A 12858-nucleotide genomic window follows, 5' to 3' on the forward strand; every position below is an offset into this window, starting at 1 on the left:
TGTAAGAAAAAAAAGGAGTAACCAAGAGATTGGGCCAAATATATATGTATTTTGTTGTTTAGTCGTGTCTGACTCTTCGTGACCCCATGGACCAGAGCATGCCAGGCACTCCTGTCTTCCACTGCCTCCCGCAGTTTGGTCAAACTCATGCTGGTAGCTTCGAGAACACTGTCCAACCATCTCATCGTCCCCTTCTCCTTGTGCCCTCCATCTTTCCCAACATCAGGGTCTTTTCCAGGGGGTCTTCTCTTCTAGTGAGGTGGCCAAAGTATTGGAGCCTCAGCTTCAGGATCTGTCCTTCCAGGGAGCACTCCGGGCTGATTTCCTTAAGAATGGATAGGTTTGATCTTCTTGTAGACCATGGGACTCTCAACTGTCTCCTCCAGCACCATAATTCAAAAGCATCAATTTTTTGGCGATCAGCCTTCTTTATGGTCCAGCTCTCACTTCCATACATCACTACTGGGAAAACCAGTAATATATATATATAAAACCAGAAAAATATAAATGTATAAATTGGTGTTAAATGCCAGATTGCACAGGTACTGTAAAATGAGAGGTGGGAATGCACCGCTGCTGCTGTCAACCTGACAGCCATGGATTCAGAAGCAGATGTGCACCTGAGATTTCTGGACTGAACCAAATTGGTCACATAACGAAGCTTTACATATTTGAAGGAGGAATCCTATACTGAAGACCCGCTGGCTTAAGGGACAACGGCATATGGCAGTGGAATGTGGGGTTTGCCGACAGAACACCGAGGTGAACCAGTGGAATCATTGGCCAAACAGCCACAGTGGCTATGCATTATATTTCGTTATTGGGCGAGCCCCGCGTCACTCAGCTCCTCTCTGGTCCTTCGAGGGTCCGGCTTCGCCCCACCCCTTTCTCCAGTCTCTCCATCCCCCGAGGCCACGCCCAGCCGAGCCTTTCCTTCTTTCAAAAGCCTGCCTCCCGCGCCTCCCATTGGTCGGCGGCCCAGAGCCGGCCGCTCCTCCCCGCGCTGGTTGGCCCGAGGCCGCGGCGGGCTCCGCCCCGCCCGCGCGCCTCTCGCCATTGGCTCGGCGCGCGCGTAGGCCACGCCCCACTCCGCCCGCGCTGTGAGGCGGAGGTCGGGGCTGGGCCGAGGGTCCCGGCCGCCCCCCGACCGCCGGCCCGCCTTCTCTCCCCTCCCAGCGCACCCAGGGTAGCGGCGCGATGGCGGCGGCGACGGCAGCGGGAGCAGCGGGCTCTCTGGGGTCCGGGCCCGGGGCGGCGGCGGTTGCCGGCTCGGCCGTGCCCGCTCCGGGTCCGTGCGGGGCGGTGTCGGGGGTCTCGGGGGGTCTCGGGCCGGTCCCGGTCCCTATGAACCTCTTCGCCACCTGGGAGATCGACCGCTCGGCGCCCAGCTGCGTGCCCAGGTGAGGTGGGCGGTCGCTGGACGGAGCTCCCCACGCCGGGGCGGGGTGGGGGGCGAGGCGGTTGGCGGGAGGGAAGGGGAGGTTGACCCTGGGCGCGCGCGTGTTTGTGGGGTTCACACAGCGGAATGTGGCGGGGGGCGGGGACGCGACATAACGGGGTGTCTGCCGGCAGGGTGGGGCGGGTGGGGTGGGGCTTTCCGTGGGGTGGGGTTTTTTATTTTTAAGGGTCTGGGGGCTTGGCTTGGGTGGGCCGAGTTAGGCTGGTGTATTGGAGGTGCGTGCCTTTGTGATGTGCAAGGGCTGGTGTGGACTTTAGGGTTGGTGTGCAGGTTTCTCCCTCCCCCCCCCCCGAAAAAGAAAGGTGTACATTTGTGGAACAAGGGTTTGTGTATGGGAGAGTGAACACAGATTTTTTTTTATTGTGTGTACACACACACACACATATGCACAGAGGTATGCATCTATACACACATCCAAGAGTATCTTGGGTCGCAGGGAGAAGCTGAGATTCCGGTCAGATCTTTTGAGGTTCTTCAGGAAGTTTGTGCAGGGATGAGTGGGGTGGGTTTTCACTCATCTAGGAGAAAGGCATTATCCCAAGTTGGTTTTTATTTTATTTTATGTGATATGGAGGATAGTTTGGGGTTTGCTGCCTTCCATGATGGATATGCTAGACATCTGTTCATAAAGAGGGATTGAACAACAGGTGTACCACCTGAGTGGTGATATTTAGCCCATAATTGCCAGTAGTAAAACATGACTAGTGTGGATGTATAATTTTTTGGGGGGTGGGGGTGGGAGAATTGGACTCTGGGCTTGACAAGTGTAAGTTGGTGGCTGCAAAGGGATGTACAAGATGAAAGGTTTGAATAGGAGAGAGGGGTGTGAGGGAATCACTGAGGCCTTACTCACACAATTACTTACTCCTCTGCTTCACTTTGTGTTGTGTACTTTGTGCTGGCTTTCCCTAGTTAACTTTTTAGCAAGGCAGCAGTAGCAGCTCTTGTCCCAGAAATCTGTACACTGCTAATTAACACTGGTAATAACGATGATGGGGTGTGTGTGTGTGTGATACCACTACATAACACCCATCTGTTCAATTACTTTCACCCAGCTTCTTCTATTTGTTTTCCCCACTTACTCATCAGTGCTTGTTCTCACCTCTTTGCGCCTTGTTGAAATGAAGATTGGTCTGATGGTGATGAACTGTTACTGTCAAGGGCAGCGGGTGGGGCAGATTACTTTAAAAAAAAATGCTACTTGGGTGTTCTGTTGGTAGGATGGATAAAAAGTGTCTGATGTATATGGTTAGGTATTTGGGATTGTTTGGGCAGGCAGCCTTCATACTGACCTGATGTATAGTTAGGCGCACCTATTATTCACATTGAAATTAATGGCTTTAGGTTTCAATCCTAGAGCCATTTATTATAGAGCCCCACCGAACTCAATGGGGACTCAGCTTCTGAGAAGACCGATCATGCTCTTAGATGCTGTATCCATTTTAGTCTTCCTGTGCCTGTCAGTTAAATTGTGGTCAATAAGCAATTTGCTGTAACTGCTCCAGGACAACTGTTACACCAAGGGATGGAAAATATGTCTTCCAAGTCTGGGACTTGGAATCCAACAACAACTGAAGGGCCACTGGTTCCTTATTTCTGATATAGACAAATAAAATAGTTGATAGGAATACTTAAAGTTTCTGTTAGCTGTATGGCTACATGTGCATTGCAATAAACTCACATGCCATGCTGGCTACCACATATATCATAAGAAGGTCGCAGGCTGTTTCAACAAATGGCCAGGACAAGAAGGTTGAAAGGGAGAATCCCACACCCATACTTATCCTGTTGGAAAAGAAGACTATTGTGTTTATCCTGGCTGTGTACCTCATTCTGCCATCCTTCGTGTCATGAAGTACAGGGGTTTCCCTCTTCCTTCAGTTTACTTGGCCCTTGTTAGAAGTGTCTTTGGGGGTTACAAATTGTGCAGACTAAAGCAGGGGTAGCTAAGCCTGTGACCCTCCAGATATTAGAATCATAGAATTGTAGGTTGGAAGGGACACTGAGGATCATCTAGTACGACCTCCTACAATGCAGGAATATGCAACTGTCTGATATGGGGATGGACTCCAACTCCCACCAGCTTCAACCAATGTTGCCAATAGTCAGGGAAGAGGGGAGATGTAGTTCAACTTGTGGAGGGCCACAGCTCGTAGCACTTACTAATTGATTCCCTGAGCTAGTTTGCTGAGATTAATTTGGGGGAGGAGAGGGAAGGAAGATTAACCTCTCAAACTGGTAAACAAGTATTTATGCAAATGCTGTACAGAAGAGGGTATGCTACCAAAGCAAGCTGCTTTTGAAAAGCTTTGTGTATCCACAGGCTCTGTCACATTCCATGGCAACTGATGGGAACTGTCTCCATGCAGACAAATCATGACTTGGAATCTTGCTTCTATTAGCAGTTTGTATTGTTTATACAGCTCATCATTTGTGCTTTTCAGTCAACGTGTCCTGCTGTGCAAAGTTTGTTGGGCTTTAACAAAGCAGGTACCTCTTTTGCTATACGCAGGGCTGCAAAGCAGCCTGTCCCAAGCTGGTGCCCTCCAGAAATTCTGGACCACAGATCTCATCATCTCAGAAGAGCATGGCCAGTGATCAGGGATGATGGGTGTTGTAGTTCAGCAATATCTGGAGACCCAGAGGTTCACCACACCTGCTTTTCAGGCATCTTTCAAAGCAATGATGCTGTTTATGAAAACAAACTTGGCTCAGGTTTTGCTGGAGATTCATGAAGGGTGGTTGGCTGCCTTTCATAAATGCATGCAAGCAATGTCTGAAGAGTACTTAAAACTTGTGCATTATTGCTCAGCCTTGATGTGTATATGTCTATACACTTATATTAACAGATCTGGAAGGTGCGCATCTGAATGTCCCCAGATTTTTAAGAGTGAACATGGTTGCTTTATGCTGGGGAGAATCATGGCAAATTATGCTATAGTTGGTGGAGATGGCTGATTCCATTAGCATTATTTGCTAACAGCTCTTGCTTCTGCTCTACAGGTTCAGAATTGTCCTGGCAGATGAACATGTGATGATGAACTTAGACAGAGGGAGCTAAGATTTGGTGCCCACTGCTCTGTGTTAAGATGTTCTTTAGTTGTGGTAGGAATAGGAACTGGTCTGTTGCTGAGAAGATTGAGGGCATTCTTTACTGCCAAGTTCGTGTCCAAGTTCCTAACCTTTTCTAGATGTGTCCTTTGTTGTTGACTGACAAAACAGAAAGTGGCTCAGAACCCCATGCAGGAACAGTTTCCTTTTATGTTAGTTGGCAAGGGGATCTTTGGCACTTGCATTGTGGGGCTATTTCTGGCCAATTTTCTGTGGTCAAATCTCTAATTTTTATTTTCACAGGTGCCACGCTGGTGCTTGGAATGAGCACAAGCTGTGATGTTTGAGATACTGATATATTGGAACACTTCAGGTTGCTTAGGAACAGGAGAAAAAGAATACCATGGAAGAGTAGGAAGTGTCACTTTTCAGAGAAAGCACAGTCTCTCTCTCTTTCTCCAGTCCTAAAGCAGAGACAAAAGGCATCTGTTGGACTCAGCTGTGTTAAATTGCCGGGTGAGGCTCACCCAAGGATCCATGTATTTCTGAAACAGACAAACAAGGCCTTCAACAAGGTCCCCCATGATATACTTCTTGGCAAGCTGATAGAATGTGGTCTGGGTGGTTCTCCTGTTAGATTGGTTTGCAGCTTGTTGATGGACACTTGTCAATCTGGAGAAAAATGGCATGTGAGGGAGCTGTGGGGTTCTGTCCTGGGCCCAGTGTTGTTTAATGTCTTTTATGAAGGATGAAGGAGTGGTGGGATCACTAATCAACTTGGCAGGTGACACCAAGCTAGCTGGGTAGTATAGCTAATGCCTTTGAAGACAAAAATAGTACCCAAGATCTTGACAGGATGGAGATTTTAGATATGCTGTAAGCCGCCCAGAGTGGCTGGTGAAACCCAGCCAGATGGAGGGGTATAAATAATAAAATTATTATTGTTATAGAACTAACAAATTTCTCAACCAGGATAAATGTCAAGTTCTATGTTTAGGTGGGAGGAATTGAATGCTTAAATACAGAGTGGATGACATCTGGCTTGACAGCAGTACATGTGAAAAGGATGTAGGGGTTTTAGTAAACTACAAGCTCAGCAAATGTGAGCAGTGTGATGTGGCATCTGGAAAGGCTAATGCAATTCAAGGTTGTGTCAACAGCTGCATAGTGTCCATATTACAACAGGTAATGATACCACTCTGTTCTGCTTATGTTGGGTCTCACCTGGAGGCGCTACAGTTTAAGGATACCTATGAACTGGAACGTGTCCAGAGAAGTCTGACAAAGTGTCTGGGTGAACCAAGTCTGTGATGAAAGGTTGAATGAGTTGGGCATATTTAGTCTGGAAAAGAGGCAATTAGAGAGATGATGATAATAACCATCTTCAAAAATGTGAAGCACTGTCTCACAGATGATGGAACAAATTTAATTTCTGTCACTCCAGCAGGTAGGATCTGAATCAATGGGTTCAGATGAAAAGAAAAAGAAATATTTAGATTCAGGTGAGCTGTGGAGCAAGTTGCCTCTGAAGGTGGTCTACTCGCTTTCAAGAAGAGGCCGAATGTCCTTCCCTCTCAGGTATGCTGTAGTGGTGAATTTCCCCCCTCTGAAGATGGTCAGACTAGAGGACCTTTGAGATATCTTACAACTCTGATTCTATGCAAGCATGCACAAACATAGCCCCCCTCCCTTTTTTCACTTCTGCCCATCTGCCCCCCTCTCCAACAGTTTTATTCTTAGATCCTTGTTTGAAACAAGTGCAGGGGATGTCAAAATAGGAGAGATCTACATTGGAAGGGCATTGATTCTTATATACTTCTCTTATCTGGCTAGAAATCCTCTTGAGATGGATGTGGGCAGCAAATATCTTTGTGGTCTAACAAAAATAATGGGAAGGTGACATTAATGAAGAGGGGAACCAGTTGGGGGTTATGTGAAGACAGAATCTGATTGGACTAGCTGCTTTGAAGTCCTTCACATATGAGAACCCGGAGTTGGGGTAGAGAAAGTTTAGCACAGCTTTTACCCATCTGGCACCCTCCAGATGTTTTGGACTACAATTCCCATCAGCCTCAGCTACGGCTGTGTGCGCTGCAGCTGATGGGAGTGGCAGTTCAGAACATGTGGAGGGTGCCTGGTTGGCAAGGAGTGCTTTAGTGGGAAATAGAACAGATTCTGATGTTGAAAATATTCTAGTATTCCTTTGCAGAACAATAGATGTCAGAATGCTTGGACCCTTTTAATTGGGGCGTCTTGTTTACACCTTTAGCTGAATGTGGAAGGAGATACTGTGTCATGCTTTATTTTTTGGGGAGGTGGGGAACCACGGCTGTCCATACTATATTACATTGCAGATTGCAGAGCCTGTCGGCAGTGAGAGAATCTTCTGGTTATGAAGGTTGCTGCAGTACCTAAACACCTGTCTCTCTTAGCAACAGGAAGGAGAGCTGCCTAGGTTGCTCTGATCCTTCAAAAGCAGGCATATTTGAAGAAGAAAAATACAGTGGTGCCCCGCAAGACGAACGCCTCGCAAGACGAAAAACCCGCTAGACGAAAGGGTTTTCCGTTTTGGAGGCGCTTCGCAAAACGAATTCCCCTATGGGGTTGCTTCGCAAGACGAAAAAAATCTTGCATCCCCCCGCGGGTTTTTTCGCTTTTTTCGCCCTTTTCTTAAACCGCTAAGCCGCTTATCAGCTGTTCCGCTGATAAGCCGCTTAACAGCTGATCGCTGGAAGCCGCTTGACAGCTGTAGCGCTAATCCGCTAAGCTGTCAATGGGCTTGCTTCGCAAGACGAAAAAACCGCTATACGAAGAGCCTCACGGAACGGATTAATTTCGTCTTGCGAGGCACCACTGTACTCCCATTTTCTTTGCTCAGTATTTTCTTCTGGCCTACGTAATAGGGGCAGGGGGTGGCTTTGAGGTGGCACTTGATTATTATGTGGGCTGCCCTCCATTTTGTGAAGGAAAGCCCTCTTTGTTGAGAGAACATTCTTGACCCCAGATCAAAGTGGGGGGGGAGGGGCATTGTTGGAATTCCTGTATTGCTGAGCCCGACCATGGAACTCTGTCATGCTTCCTAGACTTCTATGTTCCAAGTACCATGTGCAAACTGAAGAACGAGAATTTTTTCATTGAGGATTGGACTAGGGACCCGCTACATCCTTCAGGATGTCAGGTTCACCTGAATGCCTCAAAGGGTTGGGTGGGATGGAAGAAGGGGATGTGGCCAGCAGGCTCAGCACTGTTTGTAGAGCAGGGGCGGCTAACCTGTGACACTCCAGGATGCTTCAGAACTAAAACTCCCATCAGCTCTAGCCGGGGATGATGGCAGTTGTAGTTCAGCAGCAACAACTTGGAGGGTCACAGGTTAGCCACCCCTGTTGTAGGTCTCTAAGGAGTGGCTCCATCCTGAAGCCTAGGAAACAGACGGCTCTTGGCTGACTCCATGGTTCTCAGGTCCCATGGAATTTCCTCCCCCAAGAGTTAGGGATGGCTACCTACTTGGATGGCTTTAAAAGATAATTTATGGAGGACAAGGCTATCGGTGGCCACTAGCCATGATGGCGTCAGGGTCTACCTCCACTGCCAGAGGCAGAACACCAGTTGCTAAATTCAGATGGGAAGAATGCTGCTTGACTGGAGCTGAGGGGCATCCAACAACATCTGAAGGACCTCAGATTCCCTGATAATGAGAGGCCAGTTTAAGACAGCAGAAGATGAAAACCAACCAAACTGTTGTCCATCTACACTATTTTTGGTGGTGCTCAAGCTCAACTTACTTTGGTAAAACTGAAGGACTTGCTACAACACTGACTTCTCAATAGGAACAGATGCTGAGCTGAATGACTTTTCAAGATCCTGTGAACTGCTATATGATTGAAGCCATGCAATCTAGGGCTATTCTATCTGTTTTAATACTATCCACGTCTAATGTCACATGGGCTCTTATGACCATCATTAATGAAATCCGGAGGAGTTACCATTGCCTTGCAGTTGCTCATGTAGATTAGAATCCCACCCTTGTGCTTGTCATCTTGTCAAGGATACAGACAATGAAGCTGACACAGGCAAACTCACATTAATTTTATACAATAATAAAATTGGATCTTAAATTTAAGCGCATTTTCTCCAAGTAACAAGTCAGTTGAGGATCAAAGTGATTGGAGTGTCACTTGAAGCAAAAAAAAGGTATTCTGAGATGAGGGAACCTTTCTGAATCTATTGTGATCTAGTTAACTGATGACAGATTGTCAGACTGCGTGGGATAGGGTTTCTAGCATTGCAGAAAGCAAATATGAAGAGTAACTATTATTTAGGGTAAGAATATGGTCTTCCTATGTTTACCATGGGCATTATATAGCTAGGATGAACTGATGGTGATTCAGGTGCCCTCCAGACGGTCAGTATTTTGTGGGAGGGATTCAAGCACATACCAAATGTTCAGGTTTGCACTGTGGGTTAAGGAGCACCAAAACCCTTTAAATACCGGTAAAAACAAAAACAGTCCTTTGGTGGTTTAGAAAGGTTCACAAAAGGGCCACCGAACTGATCAAGAAGATGGAACAACTCCTGTATGAAGAAAGGTTGCAGCATTTGGGACCTTCCAGTTTAGTGAAATAGTACAAGGTGACATGAGAGAAGTTTATGAAATTATGGATGGAGAAAGTGGGCGGAAAAGAGTTTTTCTCCCTCTCTCATAACACTAGAATTCATGGGGGCATCTTATTATGAAGCTGAATGTTGGAAGATTCAGGGCGGATAAAAGGAAGTCCTTTTTCACACAGCACATATTTAAACTATGGCACTCTCTCCCGCAAGATGCATTGATGGCCGCCAACTTGGATGGCTTTAAAATTAAAAAAAAATCCTTCCAGTAGCACCTTAAAGACCAAGTTAGTTCTTGGTATGAGCTTTCGTGTGCATGCACACTTCTTCAGATACACTGAAACAGAAGGTACCAGACCCTTCTATATAGTGCGAAGGTGGGGAGGGCTATTACTCAGAAGGGTGGTGGGAATGGGTGATTGGCAGATAGCTGTGATGAGCCTGTTGACGACTCGACTGCAATAGGTCTTACAGGAAAAAGCAAGGGGTGAGAAGGTGAGAAATGGTGCTACTGGAAGGATTTTGTTTTGTTTTGACTATGGCAGACCAACACGGCTACCTATCTGTGGCTTTAAAATTTACAGGGGAGAAGGCTGTCTGGGGCTACTAGCAGTGATGGCTATGCTCTGCCTTCATGGTCTGAGCAGCAATGTTTCCGAATACCAGTTCCTGGAAATCCGAGGAAGGGAGACTGCTGTAGCGCTCAGCTTCTTGCCTGTGTGTTTCCCGTGGGCATCTGGTGCCTTGGTGCCCATGGGCACCACACTGGGTACCACATTGTGCAGCCACCCCAAATCATTCTGCTTTTTTGAGCAATGCATTGCCTGCAGTGCAGCTGTCCCAAGTCCAACTCAGTATGGTCTCTCTAAACCACCATTCTGATTTGCCCTTGGGTAGTTGCGTCATAACCAATAAATTCCTTAAAAAGAAAATAGAGAGGTGAAGGACAGAAACCTGAAGGAAAGTAACATGACCGTAAGTGGAAGCCAGCTGAGATGTTTGAAGAAGTAGAAGTTAAACCCGTGGGTCCTTTTAACAATGTATTTGGGTGGGAGGGAATGTTGAGGATAAAGTTATCCCATTTAAGATATGAGGGGGATTACATTAACTTGATTCTATTCTCTCATTGAGCTCTTTATTCTTGTTAAAGGCATTAAGAACCTTTTATTCAGAAACAGGCGGGTGGATGGCTGCAAGATCTAAACTTATGTAAATTGTTCTTCAAAGAAACGAAGCAACCTCTTCTGCTTAATCCCCAGAGTTTTGAAATGGACCTGTGCAATCTGGAATATGGTGTGCTTGAAGTCAGGCGCAGATTTATTGCAGAAAAAGGTATAGGGGATTTAAACAGGAGGGCCCCTGCCAGAAGCAGGAGCAGCCAGATAGAACAGAAATTCCAAAGATGCATTGGGCTGTTTCTGACAGTATAGTTTTGATCTAACCCTGCAGCCTACCCTAAGTCATTTCTAGGATAAACAGTAATGCTAGAAAGGTTTTCGCCTTTTGGTTTACTGTGGTCTCTTTCTCACTTCCCAGTAATTTGACATCATAGCACAGAAAGGGGGATTGTGAGCCCACCCATGGGTGCCTTAATTCACACTGTTGTGTGGCTCTTTACGCCAGCTGATCTGTTTCCAGTTGAGAGGGAAATGCTCCTACCACCATCAATGACAAATAGGATCACTGAGAAATAGTTTGATTGTTTGCTGGACTCACACATGTTTCTCAGTGTGATTCATCCACAGTGGCCGCAACATTCTCCCTTGCATATGCATGTTGTTTCTCTCTCGGGCTTGCACCCTGGGCAATGCCTCTCATTGTGCAGGATGCGTATGGGAAGGGTGCCTGTGTCTGCTCCTAAGTCGTATGCAGAAATCCTGGAGATGAAGGCTTAAGTCCTACACACACTTAATTTGAGAATAAGTCTGATTGAACTCAGTGGGGCTTACTTCTGAGTAAAACAAGCTTGTGGCACATTTATTGGGATTGCGCTGTCAAACTCTTTTGACCCCCTTTCGTCATAGCATTAGTCGCTTGCGTGCATGTTGTCTTTTGACCAAAACATTAATAGGACGAGAAGTAATTTTTGGACAACTGGTATAAAAGCACTGTTGTTGTTTAGTCGTTTAGTCATGTCCAACTCTTTGTGACCCCATGGACCAGAGCATGCCAGGCACTCCTGTCTTCCACTCCCTCCCGCAGTTTGGTCAAAGTTGTCTTTGACCATGGAGTTTTCTTGGCAGGGATACTGGACTGGCTTGCCGGGTCCTGCTCCAGGTGGATCACATTTGGTCAAAACTCTCCACTATGACCTGTCCATCTTGGGTGCCCTGCACGGCATAGCTCATAGCTTCTCTGAGTTATTCAAACCCCTTCTCCATGGCAAGGCAGTGATCCATGAAGGGGTAAAAGCACTACTTACCCCCAAACAAGCACCCAACCCTAAAATTTGTGCAGCAAAGGCTTGGTTTGCAGGCCACCCCAAGCCACCCCATGGCTTTGTGTGAATGTGCAGGAGAGGAGATTGTGCATGCTCGGCTCCTCCGTGGTCATCCTGCTGCTGCACTGAGCTAAGCCATGGTTTGCCTTAATGTGCCATCCAAAACCAGGCTTGTGGTTTAGCTGTTGCCAGGGATTGTCCTGTGGTTTATGGGTTTTGGTTTGTCCGGGACAGCTAAACCATAAGCTTGGGTTTGGATGACACGTTAAGCCACACCATGGCTTAACTCAGTACAGCAGAAAATCAGCCAGCGAGGAGCAAAGGGCTGTGATCCCTTTTCCTGGAGCTGCACACTTGCATGTTTGTGCTAAGCCGTAGTTTGGCGTGTCATGCTGCGTGAAGCCAACCAATATAGAGGAGCTGTTATTGGAAGGATGCATCCAGAAAAAATAAGATACTGAAATACGTGTCAGCAAGTTTCCTTGTTACAGAGTCGCTGAAGCTCTAACCAATTGCAGTTCTGGAATGTTTGGAAGATCAGGTTTCTGAAGTCCTCCTTGGGCATTATTGCCTGAAGAGGGAACACAGGTGGTAGAGCAGGGCATTGGGGGCGCATGTTTAACCCTGGCCCCACGTGACTCCTCCAGCCCCTCTGCATGCCTACAGTGAACCTCTTCAGCGGGGAGCCTTGTGCATCCATGGAGGCTCTGCTTCTTAGCTGGAACCCTGGAAAAACAGGACTCATACTATGAACATGTGAAGTGGGCGGAAGTAAAACTGCAGCCCCCCTCTATCGGTGTTCCCTCCTGGGGCGATGATTCCTGGAGAGAGCTTGACTCTTGACTTCTGTTTCTGTTCTAAGTCACTTGTACCATACTTCTTAGAAAAAATTGCAGACCATGTTGACTGCCCATGCCAGTTAAGTGTGAATGCCTCAAGCTTCTGTGAGTCTTAATTTGCAACCCAGGGGTATAAATAAGAAAGTTGTTGTTGTTACATGTGTGGTGATTGAATCTAGGATTTTGCAAGGTGGCTCTGCTTGCAATATTTCCACATCCCTCTGTGCTTGCACAATCATTTTCCGCCTCCTTTCTGCCTGCAGGACCACAATAACCTTGTGCAGCACTGAGATGTTTACATGTTGAACCCCTTGTCCTTAAGAAGACAGCATTCCCCCAGGGAAGGGGAAGACCCTTTTTGAATGTGAACTTTGCTGGCTAGGCCTATGGGCATAAAAAAGGAGCCCCCTGAAACTTAGTAAGGGTGCATTCCTGACGAATCTCCCCTGGAAGGGTGGACC

At 47.0% G+C, this 12858-nt stretch overlaps 1 protein-coding gene across 4 annotated transcripts in view; it reads left to right on the forward strand.

Moving 5' to 3' along the window:
* Positions 1-1182: 1182 nt before the first annotated feature.
* LOC309365624 (phosphofurin acidic cluster sorting protein 2-like) overlaps positions 1183-12858 on the forward strand; it is a 178594-nt gene continuing 166918 nt past the window's right edge. For all 4 annotated transcript variants that reach the window (XM_081903844.1, XM_081903845.1, XM_081903846.1 and 1 more), the window contains exon 1: positions 1183-1400. In XM_081903844.1, the coding sequence (XP_081759970.1) occupies positions 1198-1400 (203 nt within the window). In that variant the 5' untranslated portion in view covers positions 1183-1197. The remainder of the gene's footprint in view (positions 1401-12858) is intronic.

Source organism: Podarcis melisellensis (assembly GCF_964234715.1).
Source record: "Podarcis melisellensis genome assembly, chromosome: 3".
Taxonomy (NCBI): domain Eukaryota; kingdom Metazoa; phylum Chordata; class Lepidosauria; order Squamata; family Lacertidae; genus Podarcis; species Podarcis melisellensis.